Source organism: Mustelus asterias, chromosome 11, assembly GCF_964213995.1.
Source record: "Mustelus asterias chromosome 11, sMusAst1.hap1.1, whole genome shotgun sequence".
Classification (NCBI taxonomy): domain Eukaryota; kingdom Metazoa; phylum Chordata; class Chondrichthyes; order Carcharhiniformes; family Triakidae; genus Mustelus; species Mustelus asterias.
This window is the reverse complement of record NC_135811.1, coordinates 98,490,553-98,511,920: the sequence shown is the minus strand read 5'-3', so window position 1 is coordinate 98,511,920 and position 21,368 is coordinate 98,490,553. Positions and strand designations below refer to the sequence as shown.

At 44.9% G+C, this 21,368-nt stretch overlaps 1 protein-coding gene across 3 annotated transcripts; it reads right to left on the bottom strand.

The window, feature by feature from the left end:
* Nucleotides 1–1,110: 1,110 nt before the first annotated feature.
* Nucleotides 1,111–20,589, bottom strand: msl1a (MSL complex subunit 1a). Of its 3 annotated transcripts, XM_078224091.1 has the most exons (9): nt 19,178–19,364; nt 17,546–17,699; nt 16,522–16,748; nt 14,503–14,882; nt 12,871–12,935; nt 6,959–7,026; nt 4,884–5,008; nt 4,358–4,430; nt 1,111–2,522 (listed from the first exon to the last, which is right to left on the bottom strand). In XM_078224091.1, the coding sequence occupies exons 1-9, from the start codon at nt 19,192–19,194 to the stop codon at nt 2,432–2,434; spliced, it is 1,200 nt and encodes a 399-aa protein (XP_078080217.1). In that variant the 5' UTR covers nt 19,195–19,364; the 3' UTR covers nt 1,111–2,431. The 3 variants fall into 3 exon arrangements, with proteins under 3 accessions (XP_078080217.1, XP_078080216.1, XP_078080218.1); XM_078224090.1 differs by lacking the exons at nt 17,546–17,699; nt 19,178–19,364 and adding an exon at nt 19,683–20,589; XM_078224092.1 differs by lacking the exon at nt 17,546–17,699 and having other exon boundaries at nt 19,178–19,442.
* Nucleotides 20,590–21,368: the final 779 nt, after the last annotated feature.

Here is a 21,368-nt window from a genome sequence, read left to right as displayed (position 1 = left end):
TTCTGGGGGACGGGCGAGGCTCGGAGAATGGCATTCTCCGTTGGCCTTGGGTGGGATCGTGCCGGTAAAATTCCACCCAGAGATTGATAGATTGCTGGAAGACTAAGGGAATCAAAGTGACTTTGGAATAGGGTTGGAAAGTGGAGTTGAGGTGGAAGTTCAGACATAAGCTAATGGCAGAGCGGGCTTCAGAGATTCCCTTTCTTATATTCTAGACAGACGTAAACTCTGACTTGGTGATGTTGTCCACCATCCATCCCCACACTCGGCTGAAGCTGACCATCACAAGTGGCTACTCCAAGGACTGTCAGGCACACAGAGCTATATCAATTAATCAGAGGTGGCTCAGCTCAATGGTAGAAGGTTCTGGAATCAGATTTCATTGCAGGACTTAAAAAACTAAATCTGGACCACCATTTCAAGTGCAGCAGCAATGTATTCCCTCATTAGATGTTACAGCACATCTGTACATGCAGACAAGATCGCTCGTGCATATTTCAAAGAGCAGGTAGCCTGGCCAACATTTTCCCCTCAATCAAAGCCACTAAGACAAATAACATAGTAACGGATTCCTGTTAGAAAATTGTGTGTGCAAACCAAATCTCCATCCTACAAAACCGTCATTACGCTTCATCCGCTCAAAAATGTTTTGGGATGCTCTGGGACGTGAAAGACACTTGTGCATATAAAAAACCCCCACAAAATCATCTTCCTGTTATACACTCAAGAAGTCTCACAACGCCAGGTCAAAGCCCAACAGGTTTATTTGGAATCACGAGCTTTCGGAGCACTGCTCCTTCCTCAGGTGAGTGCGTAGACTCACCTGATGAAGGGGCAGTGTTCCGAAAGCTTGTGATTCCAAATAAACCTGTTGGACTTTAACCTGATGTTGAGACCTCTTACTGTGCCCACCCAACCCAACATCTCCACATCATGTTACACTCAAGAAAGCCAACACGAAATAAAAAACACGGGTGTGGCAAATTCTGTGCCACCCAAGGAAGGAGCTGCTTTTCCTGCAAGTTCACAGAACAAAAATTCTGGATTCTAATAGTAGAATGGTTCTGTGAGAGTATGACACAAGGTTACCCGAGGAAAAGAACGAGTACAGAAGTTACCTGCCATGTTTATTTGTGTATCCACCAAAACATAAATTACAACATTCAAAACTGGAGAGTTCTTTTTCTTTAAAACTTGAACTACACAGAAATGTTCCCGAAAGGCTTGCTTTCAGCCTTCCTTTCAGGACATGTGCGTTCATAATCTGAAAGGTGATAGTGCTGGGGAAAAATAAATCTAATTTAGCATCTAGTCACTTTTAACAACCACAGGCTGGACGTGGCATGAATCAGAACAATTCATAGCATTCCCTCCTTTAATCCTCAGTCCGATCGGGCAGAACTGCTAACAATCAAAGTATCCATCCTGCTTCCCTATCGCTATGATCTATCTATTTGTTCCCCACTCTCCCTCTCCAATGGCTGACTCTTGAGGTGTGTGTTGTGATTTTACATCTACTGGATTCTGAGGCGTTTAAAATTAAATTTCACTTTTATATATAAAACAAAAAAGGTCCTCAACTCTGAAAAATGGAAAACTGCCCCCCCCACCCCAGGATCAGCTAGATAAGAGACAGGTCCCAGACGCGAAAGGACATGTTTTTCTGTAGCTTGTTCTATTCCTTCATCAGCCAAAAGACCCTCGGGTTTCCTCTCTCGTTGGGATGAACCCCCAACACGGGTTCCAGATCACCCACTGTGAGAGCAAAGACATTTACATCTTCTGCTCAGCCCATTCTCCAGTCTGGGTCCCAGCGTTGATAGGAAAAGGGTCTGTCATGTTGATTTAATCAACGCTTCCCCCCCCCCTCACCCAGGCTACAAGGAATGTTGGCAATTACCAGGTCTGAACTACAAGGTTCAGTAAGCTGACAAAAGGGGACATCATCTCTTTAATGTGTTGTCTTAGTCAACTCGTCAGGGCAGGTATTATCTAGAAAAAACACAAATAACCAATTCCAAGAAGCAGAACTGTTTGCAACATTTTTACGTAACACAAACTTTTTTTTTAAAAAAAAGGTGCGAGATTGCTGTACAAGATCTCAAATCTTTCTGTACACGGTCAAATTTGCAGAATGAACTAAAACAGACCAAAACTCACTGTCCGAATTCAACAGACAAATACAGGAAAAATAATTGATTTTCACTCCAGTAAGAGAAGTGAAAAGTATAAAGGCAAGAGACGAGACTATTCAGTTATTGATATAGCGACGATCAATTATAAACATCAATATAAACACTGAATGAGATCCATCAGGCAGGTGGTCCTTCGGAAAACCCACAGAGCTCGCTGCCAGTTGCCATCCTAAGTGCTGGCTTGCAGTACAGTTTGCAACTCGGCAGTGTACAAGTCAAATTTTTGTCCAAAGCATCTATTTGCGGCATGTTCGATGTGGCGTCTGTTTCTTCTGTATGTCTATCCTGCACCTGCTGCGTTCATCCAACCACGGTAATTCAAAGTTCCTGCAGAGGAGGAGGAGGAGGTGGACAGATAAATCTCGGGCGGTTTTACTTTGGGATTATACAGGTCTTCATTTCAAATGCTATTTTCCCCCCTCTCCTTTTCATTGTTCAATTTTAAACTGCCTACTGTCTCTTCCAGAACATGATGCCAACAAATCTCTTGGGATTATCCCACATCACCTATGTCAGCCCCAACCTCCCAAGGTTACATAGAAAATAGAAGCAGGAGGAGGCCATTCGGCCCTTCGAACCTGCTCTGCCTTTCATTATGATCAAGGCTGATTAAGAAAATTAATATCCTGGTCCCCTCTTCCCCTCCATACCTTTTAACCCCAAGAGCTATATCTAATTTCTTCTTGAAATCACACAACGTTTTGGCTTCAACTACTTTCTGTGGTGGTGAATTCCACATATTCACCGCCCTCTGGGTGAAGAAATTTTTCCTCACCTCAATCCTAAAAGGTTTACCCCTTATCCTCAAACTATGACCCCTAGTTCTGGACTCCCCCACCTTTGGGAACATTCTACAGGAGGTGATGCCTGGATCCAGGTGATTGAATACAAGATGAGGTTGGAATGTATGGAAAAACATAATTTGTATATCTTGAGAATTTTGGTATTCAGTTGGTGTTTTTAAAAAAAAATGTGTTCAATTAGATTACAAAGTTGTAAGAGAAAGCAACTGGAAAATTTTACATAGTCGGAAGAATTACGTCCATGTGGCCATTTGGCCCATCTACCTCAACAATCCAGAAAGAACCCTAATTCTGCCTATGGCAACGTCAAACTACTGCCTAAATGATTCAATCTTAAATGATTTTCTTTTGCACTGGCTGCTTTCCTGATCAGCCCATTCCACACACTGGTCACACTGTAAGATGAATTTCCTAGATACATCAGTTTTAACTTTGCCTTTTAATAGTTTGAACCTTTGCTGTTCTGTCAATCAGTTTAATTTGTATTTTAGATTTAACTTTACTATACTATTCACCATTGTTTATATCTTTCAAGCTGGTTCACTCTTTGAACAGCTAAATTTCCCACATATTTTAAACGTGGGGCTGGTTAGGCTGAGGTTATTCTCCTTAGAGCAGAGAAGGCTGATTGGGGTGTACAAAATTATAAAGGACATAGATAGGGTAGAGAGGAAGAAACGTTTCCCCTTAATTGAGAACCAGGGGCCATAGGTTTAACATAATGGGCAAGAGATTTAGAGGGAATTTGAGGAAAAACTTATTTACCCAAAGGGCGGTAGGAATCTGGAACTCACTGCCTGGAAGGGTGGTAGAGGTGAGAACCATCACAACATTTAAGAAGCTCCAAAGATGTGCGGGTTAGGTAGATTGACCATGATAAATTGCCCCTTAGTGTCAGGGGGACTAGGAGGGTAAATATATGGGGTTACAGGGATAGGACCTGGGTGGGATTGTTGTTGGTGCAGGCTTGATGGGCCAAACGGCCTCCTTCTGCTCCCCTATACTTTCATTCTTGGCAAACACAAACATCATACGCAAATAGATTTGGGCCTACCCAATCCAACTTTTAGCAAACATGGTCCCACAGCACAAGTTCCCCATTCTCATTGATAGAAGCCATATGATGGCTGGCCCAAGGACTGGAAACATTTTCACTGTGGTACAGTAGGGAAAGTTTTGTTGAAGTTGAGCTTTTGGTATTAGAGTAGACAGAGCTTTATATTCTTCATCTTAATCACAAAAATACACGTTAAAAAACTCAAAGTATAAAGAATTCATCAAATCGCAATGTCGGGCACTGAATGGACATTACAGCATATACAAAAATCAGGTCATTTTATTTCACAATTAATAACTTACTGTTGTGATAACTTGGGCAGAGGTCTCCCAAAAGCCACGACAGGTAGAAATGGGGTAATTACCAGAGATTCCACTATGGAGGAAAGAGAAAACAATTACTATTGTACATTGAAATATTAAGATTTATTTTTAATAAGAACTTAAGAACTAGGAGCAGGAGTAGGCCATCTGGCCCCTTGAGCCTGCTCCACCATTCAATAAGATCACGGCTGATCTTTTCGTGGACTCAGCTCCACTTACCCGCCCGCTCACCGTAGCCCTTAATTCCTTTACTGTTCAAAAAGGAATCTATCCTTGCCTTAAAAAACATTCAATGAGATAGCCTCAACTGCTTCTCTGGGCAGGGAATTCCTACAGATGAATTTAAAATAAAGTTTAAATTTGTTGGGGGCCACTTGTAGTTTACCACAGTTTGATTCTCTAGAAGTGGAAGCGGGTGGCCCCAATTGGAGAAGTTTTCTTCTCCAAAACATCTGGAAGCTGGTATTATAGATTACTGTTTGGAACTCATGGTATTTAAACCTACCATCATCAGGTTCGGGGAAAAAGGACAGGATTTCTGGTTCCGATTCCTGAATTCCTTTCTTTTTATACATCCGCAGTTGCAAACGTTGTAGCAGCCTTTGTTCCCTGATCCGCTGAATATCCCACCTGAAGGAAAAGGAAAACAATGCAGAAGTTACAGGTATCATCAGAAGGGTACAAGATTCTACCTGCAGTGGTTCCACAGTGCGCTGAGGCTCCGAGTGCTGTGCAGTTTGCCCCACTGGCAATGGGGGAAAATTCCACAGTGCCTGCCCCAGGAAACAATTGCAGGCTTCCGTTGCTGCACACAGTCAGAAAGATTAACGGTAAACAGTCCCGCTGAGGCCTTCCATTTCCATTAACTGCTGCCCCAGAGGGACAATCTTAGAAAGATAGAGTGGATTCTCAGAGGCTTTTACCCAGGGCTGAAATGGTTGCCACAAGAGGCCACAGGTTTAGGGTGCTGGGGAGTAGGTACAGAGGAGATGTTAGGGGTAAGTTTTTCACTCAGAGGGTGGTGGGTGCGTGGAATCGGCTGCCGGTGGTGGTGGTGGATTCGATAGGGTCTTTTAAGAGACTTTTGGATAAGTTCATGGAAGTTAGTAAGATAGACGGTTATAGGTAAGCCTAGTAGGTAGGGACATGTTCGGCGCAACTTGTGGGCCGAAGGGCCTGTTTGTGCTGTAGCTTTTCTATGTTCTAAGCTATCTCCTCCAGCAGCAACAGGGATAATTCCTTCACATTTAATGCTGTCATTAAAATCCAAGAGCAGTGCTGAAATACTAATCTTAAAAATCTGATTTGATTTATTATTGTCACATGTATTAATATACAGTGAAAAGTATTGTTTCTTGCGCGCTATACAGACAAAACATACCGTTCATAGAAAAGGAATCGAGAGAGTGCAGAATGCAGTGTTACAGTCATAGCTAGGGTGTAGAAAAAGATCAACTTAATGCAGGGTAGAAACAGTTAACTGGATCATACCCCATAAAATTACCAGCCACTTTTTCCACCGTGTATTCTATATGGTGAACCGCATCTGTTTTTCTTTTGTGCAGTGCTGAATTAGAATGGATATCCAGGTAACTTGGCTGTCTATTATTCTTAAAAACTTTCAAGTGACAAGCCTTTTTAAAAAAAAAATTACCCCAAATATCACCAATATTTTTTGATGTGACAAGTGGCAAAATGGCTCCCTTGTAAACACAATGGATTCAAAGTCCCTTAAAGTGTGTGGAAATAACCTTCCCTAGAAATACATTCCATATTGCTGTGATAAGTAGGACATTAGAATTAGGGCTTCCCCTTATCCCCAGTGGACAAGTGTACTAGTTCTCAGCCCAGCCTCCAGACTGTGTCTCGTACAATTGGAAAGCGTTCCACGTCAGTAGAAGAAGATGATATCTGCCCGAGAGAAAATAAGCATCATCTCTGCCTCTTAAAGGACACCTACAATTTTTTGAGCGAAACAGAGCACTAATGTCAGAGATGTCCAGATTAGGCTGTTCATCCTGCTTTCCTTAGTGACGGTCAGCCTCGATGTAAAAAGGCAGATACTAAAAATGTGGGACAAAAAAGAAGTTTGGAGCCCCATTCCTGAAAAATATATTTGCTATAACCGTCCCTCTCGACGACAGAGGGATACCGACCCTTCCCTGCCTCTGACAAAATGGCATTTTCAAAAATCACATGTTTCAAAGTTGCGATCCTCGTAATATTAGAATTTAAGAAAAATAGACATTTCCCCATTTTCTTGAATGTGGAATTCAGCCCATTGTCTTTATACTAGCCCTTGGGAGATCTGACGAACACATGGCAGAAAATGCCAAGTCTTGATCTCCAGTATACAGTTTCAATACACACGGCCACATTTGTGGCACAGAGCATCTAAAATCCTAGTTCACTGGCTCGCTAGTCAATCCCTTCAGCCTAGCTGCATCGGCCTGGTGATTGCGAAGTAGTTCTTCAATTAGTTAATAACTGGCAAAAAAAAGTTTGTCCTAAACTAAATGGCAATGTTCCTTTCATCATTGACAGTACAAAAGTCCTCAGATACACTGAGATGTCAATTACCTTTTCCTTCTCTTTTCATCAAGTTCAAGCTTTGCATGTCGCTTCGCAAACACACAGTCGTCTAAATTCTAAAATAAATAAAACAAGTTAGCGAATGAGGCCACTTTTAAAGCAGTATACTAAACATTCCTAGATTTCTGCACAATTCAGATGAACCAGCTTGCAATGGTGACAGTCAAGATGGTTGTCAATTGTTAATGGATGAAGCCTTCGTGGCGTGGGAGAACATCTGCTTGGCAGGGAAAGTGTCACTAGAAGCACTCCATAATTAGATCACTTGTTTGGAAACAGACATTTACACAAAGCCATGCCATTGGTCTTCACACATTTTCGTACACACACACACACACACGGAAACGTCACAATGTTTCCATTCCAAGACTGACCATAATTTATTTATGCTTTTATCATTTGAGATTTCTCTAGTCTTGAAGATAACCACATGGCACGGTGGCACAGTGGTTAGCACTGCTGCCTCACAGCACCAGGGGACCCGGGTTTGATTCCCGGCTCGGGTCATTGTCTACGTGGAGTTTGCACATTCTCCCTGTGTCTGCGTGGGTTTCCTCCAGGTGCTCCGGTTTCCTCCCACAGTCTGAAAGATGTGCTAGTTAGGTGCATTGACCCTAACAGGCGCTGGAGTGTGACGACTACAGAGATGAGGAGGAATTTCTTCAGCCAGAGAATGGTGAATCTGTGGAACCTTTTGCCACAGAAGGCTGTGGAGGCCAGGTCATTGAGTGTCTTTAAGACAGAGATAGATAGGTCCTTGACTAATAAAGGGATCAGGGTTATGGGGAAAAGGCAGGAGAATGGGGATGAGAAAAATATCAGCCATGATTGAATGGCGGAGCAGACTCGATGGGCCGAGTGGCCTAATTCGTCTCCTATGTCTTATGGTCCTATGGACTAGGGGAATTTCACTGTAACTTCATTGCAGTGTTAATGTAAGCCTTACTTGCGACTAATGAATAAACTTTACTTGTACACACTGGTATCCAAATAATTTCTCCTCACATTCAACCTGTTGTGGATATTTCAGTCACCAGGTTTCTCCAATAATGTGGTGTTTTTCTAAAATATTGCACACTCAGTGCAGCTCCCAGGCAAAGATATCCAGTGGGCAACAATTTCACTTCAACTTGGTAAAATTGAAATCATGAAATTAATTTTAGAAGTATATAGAAGTATGAACCAATGTTTCATTAGCTGATCTCATCTGGACGTTCGAGTTCCCAACTTCTATACGGTGACCCCTAAAGAAAATACACATATGGGGACATCAGGGAAGGGCAGAACCGCGATGAGGTACATAGTTGGATGGTCACCTGGCATTCATCAGGAAGCTCTACAAAATAATGAACAGCCACTTTGGACAAGGAAAGCAAGCACTGTTTGTGCAATTTTGCGCAATGTACCCCGATTATGGATTCAGGAGAGAGGCAAGACAATGGGAGAATCATAGAATCCCTACAGTGCAGCAGGAGGCCATTCAGCCCATCTAGTCAGCACAAACTCTTCCTGTAACTCCATACATTTACCCTTCTAATCCCCCTAACCTACACAGCTTGGGACACTACAGGGCAATTTACCATGACTAATCCACGCAACCTACACACCTTTGGACTGTGGGAGGAAGCCAGAGGAAACCCACGCAGACACAGGGAGAACATGCAAACTCCATACAGACAGTCACCTAAGGTCGGAATCGAACCTGGGACCCTGGCGCTGTGAGGCAGCAGTGCTAACCACTCTGCCACCATGCCGCCTATTGCCATTGTAGATAGGAACAACACTGAAAGTGACATTTACCACTCTGAATTACACAGGCTTTGGAAACCATCAGAACGGTCATCTCAAATATCCGAAATGGGAGTGGCAGCATGGGGGAAAAAAACTAACTGCTTTGAAGAATGTTATCATTCAAAATGCATATAAATTACTAACGTTTTTTAATTAGTGGTAAAACATCAGTAAGTTCAGAGTGCTGAGACTCCCCACTTCCAACTGCTAACACCAGAGATCATATTCTGTGGGTCAAGTTCCAGCTGATAATGAAAACAAAACAATGGTCCAGAGTCTGCTGCTGAAATTATCCCCAGCAAAATGAACAGAGAGTTCACTGTTGGCACCAGAAAGGTCACGATCAACGTCTTGAATGTGAATGTGTGATCTTGATACTTCCTGCATTGTTAGAAATGCCCACTACTTGTTACCAAAAATAGTCTTTTAATCTTCCCAAACCACAATCTGAAAACTGCACCAGTGCAATCTACTCCAGTCACCTTTTTTATACACAGAAAAAAAGGACTTTGTAGTTCATCCAAATGTCAAGCGGTGTTTCCCTCCTCTAACTGACCCAGGTGATCTGGTGGTACACAAGACATTACTCATAAAAAAGCATATCCTTTGTTGTCAAATGGATGTTTTCTATTGTAAGTCGGGGGGAAAACAATATCATATCTGAAACACCTTGAAGTTTCTAAGAAGCGCTGCAATTTTGTAAAGCATATATCATAGATAAGTATCATAGAATCCCTACAGTACAGAAGGAGGCCATTCAGCCCATTGAGTCTGCACCGACCACAATTCCACTCAGGCCCTATTCCTGTAACCCCACACATTCACCCTCTAATCCCCCTGACACTAATGGGTAATTTAACATGGCCTTTCAACCTAACCCACACATCTTTGTGACAGTGGGGGGGGGGGGGGGGGGGGAGAACCGGAGCACCTGGAGAAAACCCACGCAGACACGGGGAGAATGTGCCGATTCCGCACAGACAGTGACCCGAGGCAGGAATTGAACCTGTGACCCTGGCGCTGTGAGGCGGCAGTGCTAAGCACTGTGCTACCGTGCCCCACCCCAATATACTGTGAAAGGGGGGGGAAAAAAGAAAGACCCGAATTGTCAACTTCAGCCTGTGCCTGTCATCGATGTCGATACGACGGCAAAAGAAAGAGCAAGAACCACGTCTACTACTCGAGGGCTCTTCAGTATTTTGAATAATTTACTGACTATCCGTTTGCTTGAAGCATCAAAATTTATATGCCTGGGTTAAATTGTTCTGAAACAATTTAGGTACAGTAACATTTAGCAAAGTTTGCAAACAATTTTATTCCCTTTTCACTGAAAAAACAGCGACGTCTTTCTTCTGGCATTTCTCTAACAGGAGAGAAATGTGAGGCTCAGAAGGGGTGCATTAGTGCTAACAGTGGCAGACATTTTACTTCAAGGATATTATTTGTGTCATTTTGTAATTCTGCAACAGCGTATTCCTGCCACCAGAGGTTCCCCTGGTTATCTGTGCAAACAGAATTCCTTTACTGCCAGGCGACCAAGTCTGTTGGCACTGCAACAGTACAACAGCTATTAGGGATCTGAAAAGTGTTCACTTGATAATCTCAGTAAAGAAATCCAGGCCTCCGTTTTCATTATATAAGGTGGCTTAAGGGTGGCACAATGGTTAGCATTGCTACCTCACAGCGCCAGGGTTCAATTCGGGCCTGGGTGACTGTGTGGAGTTTGCACATTCTCCCCGTGTCTGTGTGGGTTTCCTCCGGGTGCTGCGGTTTCCTCCCACACTCCAAAGATTTGATTTATTTTATTGTCACATCTGCAGTGAAAAGTATTGTTTCTTGCGCGCTGTACAGAAAAAGCGTACCGTTCGTAGAGAAGGAAACGAGTGCAGAATGTAGTGTTAAAGGAATTGAATTAAAGCATTGTTAGAGAGTTTAAGAGAGTTAGAATGAAGTTTTAGAAGCATAGAACGAGAGTAAAAGATGGAATTAGAAGGCATGCTGGGCACAGCTTGCAATAAGTGGCCTCGCTCCAGTGCCATCTTGGAAAAAAAAGGATGTGCAGGTTAGGTGGATTGGCCATGCTAAAATTGTCCCTTAGTGTCTAAACATGTATAGGTTAGATGGATTAGCCCTGGGAAACGTGTGGGGTTACAAGGATAGGGCCGAGGTAAGATGCTATCAGAGAGTCGGTGCAGACTCGAAGGACCGAATAGTCTCTCCTGCATTGTAGGGATTGTATGACTGATACTATGATTTCCGTGAAACGCCTTGGGATATTTGTACTTGGGTGTCTCAAGATGTGTAGGTTCGGGGGATTAGTGGGATAAATGTGTGGGGTTATGGGGATAGGGCCTGGGCTGAATGCTCTGCCTGAGAGTGGGTGCAGACTCGATGGGCTGAATGGCCTCCTTCTGCAGTGTAGGGATTCAACGACTTCAACCTGTACAAGTCTGGTGCAGTATAGTAACCTGCAAACTATGAATTCCATGTGTTTTACAGTGAAAATTTACACTCATTTTATGCTGCAAAAATTTGAAAAGACCAAAATAAAGGAAAGCCAACTCAGTATTGAGTTAAAAGCTCTGCACGAATGGCAGCCGGGTACCTTCTTGACAGTGACAGTGCCGGTTTCCCAAACGGATGGCCATTGTCTGATGCAATCGATAAACCAAGGCTGATGGCAGTAAGCGCCATCAGCCACAGCCACCAAGATGGTGAATTGTCTGCATTTAATCCCCTCGGGCTAAATGGAGCAGCGGCCCTTTACTGTTCAATCATCGCAATCACAAAGGAGGAGGAGAATAAATACAAGCCTGGAAGTGGGGTGCCGTTATTCCACTTGTTAACGGCAACTTGCAGTAATACAGCCCATAGAGCAAAACGTCTCACAGCTGTTTACATTCGACGGTTCAGTGTTGGGAAAGCATTTGAAGCAAGAGGAAGTGACTATGCAAGTACTGACGAGGCTCAAAGTTGGAGGGAGGTAGCAGACAATGAGAATATGAAAGTAAATCTAAAGAGTGCGCAAGCCCATACAAACATTCAATGGTATGTTTCTGCCAGAAATTAATTTTCCTTTCAAAAATTCTCTTTCCTATTCCAGAAACTCTCACTTTCGATGAATTTCAACCATTTTTTGGACCAGAAAACATTAAAATGGGTTACATATTCCAAATCGGCACCAAGCAGAAAGAAAACACCAACTAGTGCTATCAACTGTAGCTTTTACTCTCCTTCAGTTTTATACCTGAAGGTGCTGCCTCACAAAATCTGGCCAGGTCCATATTAAAGATTATTTTTTAGTCCCTTGTCATCCTGTAAGCTCATCATGCAACCCATATTTTCAATAAGGGTCTGGATGCCATGGAACGGTAGCACAGTGAGACGGCACAGTGGTTAGCACTGCTGCCTCACAGCGCCAGGGACCCGGGTTCGATTCCCGGCTTGGGTCACCGTCTGTGCGGAGTCTGCACGTTCTCCCCGTGTCTGCGTGGGGTTCCTCCGGGTGCTCTGGTTTCCTCCCACTGTGCAAAAGACGTGCTGGATTGACCATGCTAAATTCTCTCTCAGTGTACCCAAACAAGTGCCAGAGTGTGGCGACTAGGGTAATTTCACAGTAACTTCATTGCAGTGTTAATGTCAACCTACTTGTGACACTGATAAATAAACCTTAAACATCAGAACGGATGCACTGGATCAATCAGCTGAGGTCGTAATGTCAGTGTGTGGTGTGTCACCAACCAGAGCCGGGTCCTTTTTGAGAGAGAAAATGCTGGAAAATCTCAGCAGGTCTGGCAGCATCTGTAAGGAGAGAAAAGAACTGATGTTTCGAATCCAGATGACCCTTTGTCCAAGCTTTGACAAAGGGTCGTCTGGACTCGGAACGTCAGCTCTTTTCTCTCCTTACAGATGCTGCCAGACCTGCTGAGATTTTCCAGCATTTTCTCTTTAGATTTCAGATTCCGGCATCCGCAGTAATTTGCTTTCATCCCGGATCCCATTTATTTATCTCAGCCAATTCCTCAAGTGCTGAAGGTAAAATATAAAAATCTGTCCAGAGTGTAACAAAAACAAATCACGATCAGATGCCCCACATTTTGTTGCTGTACCTCAATTATTTCATCAGGTTGCAGGTCTACGAGGGGTTCCGCCGAGTGCTCTCTCCAGGATGGAACTACAAAGAAACAAGATTTAAGGAGGAAAAACACCAGGTTTAAATGTCACTTCATGGGCTCAGTCAAAGCTTCCTGTCAGTCAGCACTGCTGTTGCTGTACAGAAGGGGACCTATAACCCATTATTCAAACCACAGCACTTCCTGCCTTTGATCAGACCATTAAACCACACAATCAGGGATCCAGCTCACGAAGATCAGGAATGCTGGTGGGTGTGTCACCCTGCACATTAATTTTCACATCCCAGTGGCACTGTGACCCATCACTTAGTCTCTCATCCCTTTGTTTCACTGGCATAAAATTTAAAAGTATCAAAAGCAAGGCAGGAATATTCTGTGTTCCAAACTTGCAAGTGGGGGGGAAAAAGGAACTCTGCCCAATTCAGAATTTAATAAAAGGCTGCTCTGTCGATCATTAAGATGGGAGATAAAGGCTGGGAAGCATCACTCTATTTGTGTGCGAGTATGGATGTGTAGGGCTCTGCCTTTCCCAAAAGCAGGAAACAGACTTCCTTCCTGCTTGTACTGTCTGGAAAATTGAGCTGCCTTGTGAATTGTGTCAACCCCTGCATTCCTGGATGCAGCGGCAACAAAAATACTTTTCAATCTCCCAGGCTCTGGGATATGCAATTCAGCACTTCCTTCCCCACCTCCCCCGAAAGACAACAACATAGCTTCAATACATTGTAATAACTCCATCCAGCTAACATTCTCCTGTATTCTCAGCCTGGGGAGCAGACGTTTATGAATCCAAGTGCGTTCTGCATAGGAAGGACAATATTTTTATTTTTTTTAAAAACCGCTTCAACCCAATAGCTCAGTGGGTTTATCTACACAAGTAGCTGAGCAACTCAAACACAAGGTCACAAGCTCAAAACTTTAGCCGTGCCAAAATCAAGGCAATCACAGCCAGGACAACATTTCCCCTCAGTACTGTGGGTCAAGGAGCGAGGATGGTCGGTATATGTTTGGTAGCTCCTCAGGTGTGCCCGTGCACTAGAGATAAACACGCGTGGAAGGAGAAAGGAGAGGGATGATAGAACCTGTCTCAGCCATACAGACTCTCTGAACAACATAGTGACGACCACCGTATCCCACTTATGAACACTGTGCAAAAGATCATTTGGAAATGTTCATTGGTCCTCATATTACTATATCATATAGAATTCTAAACCTTCAGAAGACACTGGGAGAGGAGAATGACACATGAAGACTGAGCAACCCTGTGTAACTTGAGCAGTATTCACAATCTCCAGAACATTAAATAGAAAACTAGAGAGCTTTGCGACAACGTGATAAAGTGCAGCGTCTTCTCTACTGCACGGAGCCCATTAACTCAGAGGAATTACATTATCACAGTGGACGTACCCTAATTTTACAAGCAGAGCAAATAGATTGACAAACCACACCAGAAAGCAAGTGGGAACCGTTTCTCACCTTTCAGTTCTGTAACCAGCTTGTCAACAAAAGATAAACACCTACTTAAAGACTTGGACTTTCCCCCCCTCATTATCAGGCCATTCATTGAAAGTACCAAGGCCTCTAGATTGCCTTGCTCTTTATACTAACTTGCCACAGTTTCTTCCTTCTTGGGTGAAGGCTCTCGCAGAGGGGAGGGCGACCGCTGATGCCACCGGCACAGGTACATCTCAGTGGTACAGAGATACGGCTCCTCTTCTATGTCATTAGAAATTGGCTGTTCTTTGCTGGTGGGCAGACCTGGAGTCTTTAAAGTGGCTGAAGGTTTGTAGACTCCCTCAGTTTGAGATTTGGATTTCTCCGGAGTTTCTTTACTTCGCAGTTCTCGTTTTGAAACTTTGTCGGACAAAGGGCTGCAGGAGGCCTGTCGGAGCGGAGAGGATTTCGCCAGTTTTGTCCGCACTCTTGAGAATTCAGCTGCAAGCTTTTTCACTGGTGCCTTTCTTTCTGTTGTGCCTAGTGCTGATTTCCTGAATTCAATCAAAATTCATAAGTAGTTTTAGTTTTTGTACCAGCCAAGATCAATGCTAAACATAATTCCATGGTCAGGACTTCAGACAGAGACTCTTATTCTGTGGCTATTGCCTAGGAGCAGATAGAAGCTTCTAACTGCATAAAAAGCCTGTTACAGCAATTATTCCATATTGTTTTACATACATACAAACTAAGAGCAGTAGTAGGCCACTCGGCCCTTCGAGTTTGCTCCGCCATTTGATAAGATCATGGCTGCTCTGACTGTAGCCTCTACTTTTCTAAAAAAAAGTCATCTTCAAAAAGTTCTCATCTCATTCTTAAATGGGAGACCCCTTATTTTTATATTGTGTCCCCCAGTTCTTGTCTTTCCCCCAAGGGGAAAAAATTATTTCAGCGTCCACCCTGTTAAAACCCCTCAAAGCCTGACGTTTCAATAAAGTCACCTTTCATTCTTCTAAACTCCAATGGACACAGGCCCAACTGTTCCTCGTCAGACAAACCTTTCATCGCAGTCATGAACTTGCTCTGAACTGCTTCAAATACAATTATATCCTTTAGCAAGTTAAGTAGGGTATTGCACTGCAATGTCAACATGTGCCATAGATTTGAGAGAGAGTAATGGTCTTTCACCTCAGCCTGGTCTATAAATAGAACACTCCCTGGGGCTTCAATTGCGTGCTGGGGAAGAGAGGAAAGGGGCAAGAGAGGATAAAGTATCAGAGCAAGCAGTGGTTACTTTGATTAACAAGTGGTAAAACAAGGGGCTAAAATTTATATAATTCTTTAGGCTTTTCATATTGCAGTGTGTGACCTACTGACAAAAGTGATATTACCTGCATTAGTAACAGTGGCCTAGTAGTACTATGAATAAGATTCCTTATTGCCCCCACTGCCTCAGATCAGACACTGAATTTCTAATACCTGGTGAAATCCTAACCCAGCTGCCACAAAACAATTTTTACTGGCGTTCGGCTCTGCAGTTGAGTGAGATACTCTCCCTGAATAAAGCTGAGGGATCAACGTGGGGGCTTTTATCTTAACCCATGTTTTAACCTTTCCCCAAACATTATGACCAGCCAACACAGGAGAGGGCAGAAGCACTGCACTAAGTGACAAGGTCAAACAAAATGACAAGAATGCAACTTTTATTCAGTGCCTGCTCAAATATTGAGGTATGACAAATCCAGAGAAAAATCTACGAAAGCCAGCACCTCAACCGCTTTCTGCTGAGTGGAAAGCAGGACTTGGATTAGGAACGTCAAAATTCTAGGATTCAGATTGGATTAGGAATGCCAGATTTCTGGGATTCTTCAACCATCTATTCAGATCCCAGCATTCCTTTTAATTTCCTCTCCCATCACAAGTATAATTAATTCCCACCTCAAAGTATGGGTGGAATTCTTCAACTGAAATGGATGCATGGAGATAAGTTATTATGAATTTTAGGCTAAAGCCAGCTTTGGAAAATAAGTAATCCCGTTGTCATGGTGACCATGATAGCTCATGTAATAAGTGCTGCATTTTTGCAATAGTGAACCACCAATTATGTATGAGAGTGTGTGTACTATTTGCTGACTGACCAGCCACTTCATACCTTTTCAGCAAAACTACTAATCTAAATTCTAGTGTCCACACCTTTTGTAACCTTTCCCCGAGTGTGTCTCCGTTCGGTTGCCTTGCGCCTGAACAAGAGGCTGTTCAGGGGTGATCTGTTGTTGATGCTCGGGCTGGATTTTCTCCACCTCCGTTGCATTCTTCTCCTCCGTCCCATCCGCGGTTTGTACAAATCGGTGCTTGTCCTTCTCATTCTCTTTTTTCACCAGCTGCATCCTCCTTTCCATGCGCTCAAGGCGAGCCAGAAGCTATATTAAACAAAAAGTGAAGACTTGAAGTACTTTGTATTTTAGAACAGGAGTTCCCAATATTACCAGGCAATCCGAATTGATTAGAATTTGCACACAGATTGTTAAAACCAAGCTTGGTCTTCAGGTGAAGCAGGAATACAGAGTAGAAGATAATGCCATCAGAATACAAGATACAATGCAGCTCCCATTTTAAAAGTCATGCATTCTGCCTTTATTTTCATATTTCTCGTAGAAATTCTTGCATCCACATTTATAACTAAAACTCCCTATGTAAACATCCCTGGTTGTATTTACACCCTCCCACCAATGGTTCTGCTGTACTGCCTTCAACACTTGAAAGGTGTGAATACAGCACAACAAATTTAAAGAGACAGTTTCCAGTAAAAACTTGGCACAGGAATTCATAATACATAAACTGGACAGGAAAATCAGGAATAATACATATTTACAATTATTTAAAAAAACAGGTAGCAAATACTGGAAATTCTGAAACTAGATCAGATCTAAAATATTATTCCACTCTATTTTCAGCATTTTCTGTTTTAGTCCAGATCTCCTACATCACTTTTAATCTTTACTTGAAGTAATAAATTTAATGATTAAAACCACCTTACATAAAAATTAAGACCCAATATAACTGTTTATCACCCCCACCCTGTTGATTTTTGTATAAAAACAGGATCTTTTTCAACTTTGTACAACTAGTAGTCTACAATCAGCTGCAAGTATTGTAATGTCTCGCGCCACTTGCAATTAGCTATTTCATGGTCATGACGATGGAAAAGTATACAAACCATTTTTAAACATTGGAGTCCCAAGATAAACTGAATTTCTGCTGCTGGGGACTGATTAGGTGCGTTCTTGAGGTATTGAAAGTGCAGTGCACAGCTTTTTATTTGATCATTTTTAAACCCTGAAGGAAACCGGTTTTGCCAGTTCATATAAAACCTGTAAATATAACGCTGCAGGTTTATTGTGGTCAGCTTCAGAAAAGTGAATAAATTCAAAATATTACAAAACATCTATCGAGCTACTTCTTTTGACTCAACATATTGTTTTCCATGGGAAAAGCGATCTGCTCCATAACAAACTCAAGTCCTTCATCCCCATTCAAATATTAAGGTAAACACATTTCATCGGTAATGTTCAATCTGCAACTGATCAACTTTCCCACTGGGATTTTTCCCAAAATAATTTTCCCTTGTAATAAAATAGTTATTTGTGATATTTTGTCCAAGGCAGAAAATTAAGGCACATAACCAACATGTATTTCCTTTTAAGTGGCTTTCGAAAGTTTGTTTTTGCAGTCACCAAAGGCAGAGAGAGGGTACAACATTTGATACTCGGTGTTATTGCTCTCCTCAGCTTAAATTACAAGGTGTGCGGTACTTCTGAGCTGTGGCATGTGCTCACTCAGAATTGGATTGAGACAACTGAAAGTCTTTTTTAGATGGTATCCCTGCAACAAAAAAAAAGCAGGAAAAGGTATTGTTCATCCCATCCAGCTGTGCTGAATTTGAATCCAACTTAATATTTATCCCAGCAATCCTGTTTGGTGCCCCTTTCCATGTCACCTCTATTCTAACTGAAAAATAAAGGGATACTAAACCACTCAATGCAGGCAAATTAACCTTTTTCCAACAAGATGCACAATTGTAAGAAAAAGTCCTCAAGGTTGTATGAATCATAACGACACATATCTTATTTTACTTCCAACCCCCTTGCACCAAAAATATATTCTACAATACAGCTTAACTTCTGTTATCACAAACTTCAAGAAGCGGATATTCAATGCAATTTCAGTGTAACATTCTCATTATGAACATGCATTACAGTAATTAGTACAGGGTGAGTTTCAAACCCACACAGACCAATAACAAAAGGCTTTTGGATCAGTCAGAACATCTTTCCTTCTAGAAGCAAATTGCTGTGCTTCTCAGAATTCGAGATTAATAATTTACCATTGGAATGTAAAACTCTTCGATAAAAAAAATACTGCGAACCAAATAGATAACATCCATTATTGACATTTTGCTGCACAGAGCAGATTTCTAAGGAACTGTTTGCACAGAACTGCTGGAATCTAACTAAAATGAAACTGAAAATGGCTAGAGCACAAGGGTGCACATTTGAGAGACAGAACTAATGCCGCATCATTTTTAAGAGCAAGATTTCTTTTCAAATAAATTACCATTTGCCAAGATAAACTTACTACATGTGATCACGTTAGCACTGTAATACATTACACAGCTGACATCACAATGTACTTGTACCCATATAAATGAAGCCAGGCTTGGTGCATTAGATCATTCAAAATAAACTCTCTACTGCAAAACAGGCAATGCAACCAAGGAGTGCTCCTGGTGACAGGAACACAATTATTCAGTATTATTCAATTGCCAAGCAGAATAGTTGAAGCAACATACTTGCACATATGAGGCATCTCTGTAAATGGCAAAAAAACTGAAGAGCACCATGGGCAGTGCTAATTAAGACCTATATAGGGAAACATATGTGCAGAAATGAAGCCGTCTCCTTTCATCTGGGTTTTTTTTTTGGAGAAAAGAAAGAAATGGAGCTGCCTTTTCCCCCAAAGACTTTGAATTATAGGCCAGGCAGGAAGGGAGCGAGAGGACTGATGACGTCATCACCCCGCGACCAAATGGACGTCCAACTTGTCGCTCGCCCAGCACGCTCCCCGGGGCAGCCTGGGAGTTGTAGTCCAATCTCGACGTCATCACAACGGCTTCCAAAGGGCCGCGGAGGGGGGCAAGGACTACAACTCCCGGCGAGCCCCGCGGCCCCAGCGCCCGCCGCCATTTTACGCCCTCTAAGATGGTCTCCCGATGCCCCAGCACCGAGCCGCCCGTCATTGTTAGCACCGGGCAGCCTAACGCGCCTCCGCCATTTTATTTCCCCCCCCCCCCTCACCGTCTCTTTCTCGGCCTTCAGCTCGTCGATCTCCCTCTCCTTGAGTTGGAGCTGCTGCTGTTGTTGCTCGATCAGGTCGAGCTGCAGGAGGACGATCTGCTTGAGGCGGGCGCTCTGACTGGGACCCGGGCCCTGAGGCTGCGAGGAGGGCGGCTGTTGTTGTTGCTGCTGCTGTTGCTTCTTCACCTTCCCCCAGTGCGAGGCATCCAGGCCGGGCACGGCTCCTTCCCCGGGTCCGCCGCCTCCTCCTCCTCCTCCGCCGCGGCCCAGGCCGCCTCCATCTCCGCCGGGGATGACGGCCGCCGCCCGGCCCCAGGGGCGACTCCCTTTGGTGGCCGCTTTAGCCTCGCCGCCGTTCATCCGGCCCCGGCCGCCTTTGGAAGGAGGCGGGGGATCGCCGCCCGATGCGGGCGCCTCTCCGCCCGCTTCGTCTCCTCCTCCGCCGCCGTCCTGGTGGTGGTGGTGGTCCAGCTCCCCGCTCGCCGTCGAGTAGTCCGCCGCCCGCTTCTCGGCCTCCGCCACCCCGCCCGGCTGCTTCAGCAAACCCGGCTTCATGGTCATGGCCTGCCGGGGGGTGAGCTGGCTGCCGCCCGGAGCTGGCGGAGGCTGGCTGCCGGCCCGGCGGGCGGCTTGTCGCCGTTTCCTTCGGCGGCCGATATTCCCCTCGGAACGGCGGGCTGGGGTTTGGTTATCGGCGCTGCGGGCCGCCTGCCTTTATTCAAGTGTCTTTTCTCTTTTATTGTGATTGGTATCATTGATTTGTGTCTGTGCTTGTCCCGTCCTCCTCGCTCTCTCTCCCCCAGCCCCAAGCCCCCGCTCCGGCTTCGGCTCCTGCTTCACTCCCGGTTTGTTTTTTCCCCCCCCTCGGCCTCCCGGACCCGGCCACCGCGCATGCGCCGCCAGGCACGCACACCACGTCGCACGCACGGATCACGTGGGAGGAAATGAGCGCTCACGTCGCCCCAGAGAGAGAGGGGGAGGGTCCCCACTGCCTGTCCCTCCCCCCAGAGTGAGGGGGGAGGGTCCCAAGTGCCTGTTTCCCCCAGAGAGAGGGGGAGGGTCCCCACTGCCTGTCTCCCCCAGAGAGAGGGGGGAGGGTCCCCACTGCCTGTCTCCCCCAGAGAGGGGGGGGGAGGGTCCCCACTGCCTGTCTCCCCCAGAGAGGGGGGGGAGGGTCCCCACTGCCTGTCTCCCCCAGAGAGGGGGGGGAGGGTCCCCACTGCCTGTCTCCCCCAGAGAGAGGGGGGAGGGTCCCCACTGCCTGTCCCCCCCAGAGAGAGGGGGGAGGATCCCCAGTGCCTGTTTCCCCCAGAGAGAGGGGGAGGGTCCCCACTGCCTGTCTCCCCCGGGGGGAGGGTCCCCACTGCCTATCTCCCCCAGAGAGAGGGGGGAGGGTCCCCACTGCCTGTCAACCAGAGAGGTGGGGTGAGGGTCCCCACTGCCTGTCGCCCCCAGAGAGAGGGGGGGAGGGTCCCCACTGCCTGTCAACCAGAGAGGGGGGGCGAGGGTCCCCACTGCCTGTCCCCCCAGAGAGAGGGGGAGGTTCCCCATTACCTGTCCCCCAGAGGGAGGGAGGGAGAGTGACCCCACTGCCTGCCCCCCCCACCCAGAGAGGGGGGAGGGTCCCCACTGCCTGCCCCCCCCACCCAGAGAGGGGGAGAGGGTCCCTACTGCCTGTCTCTCTCT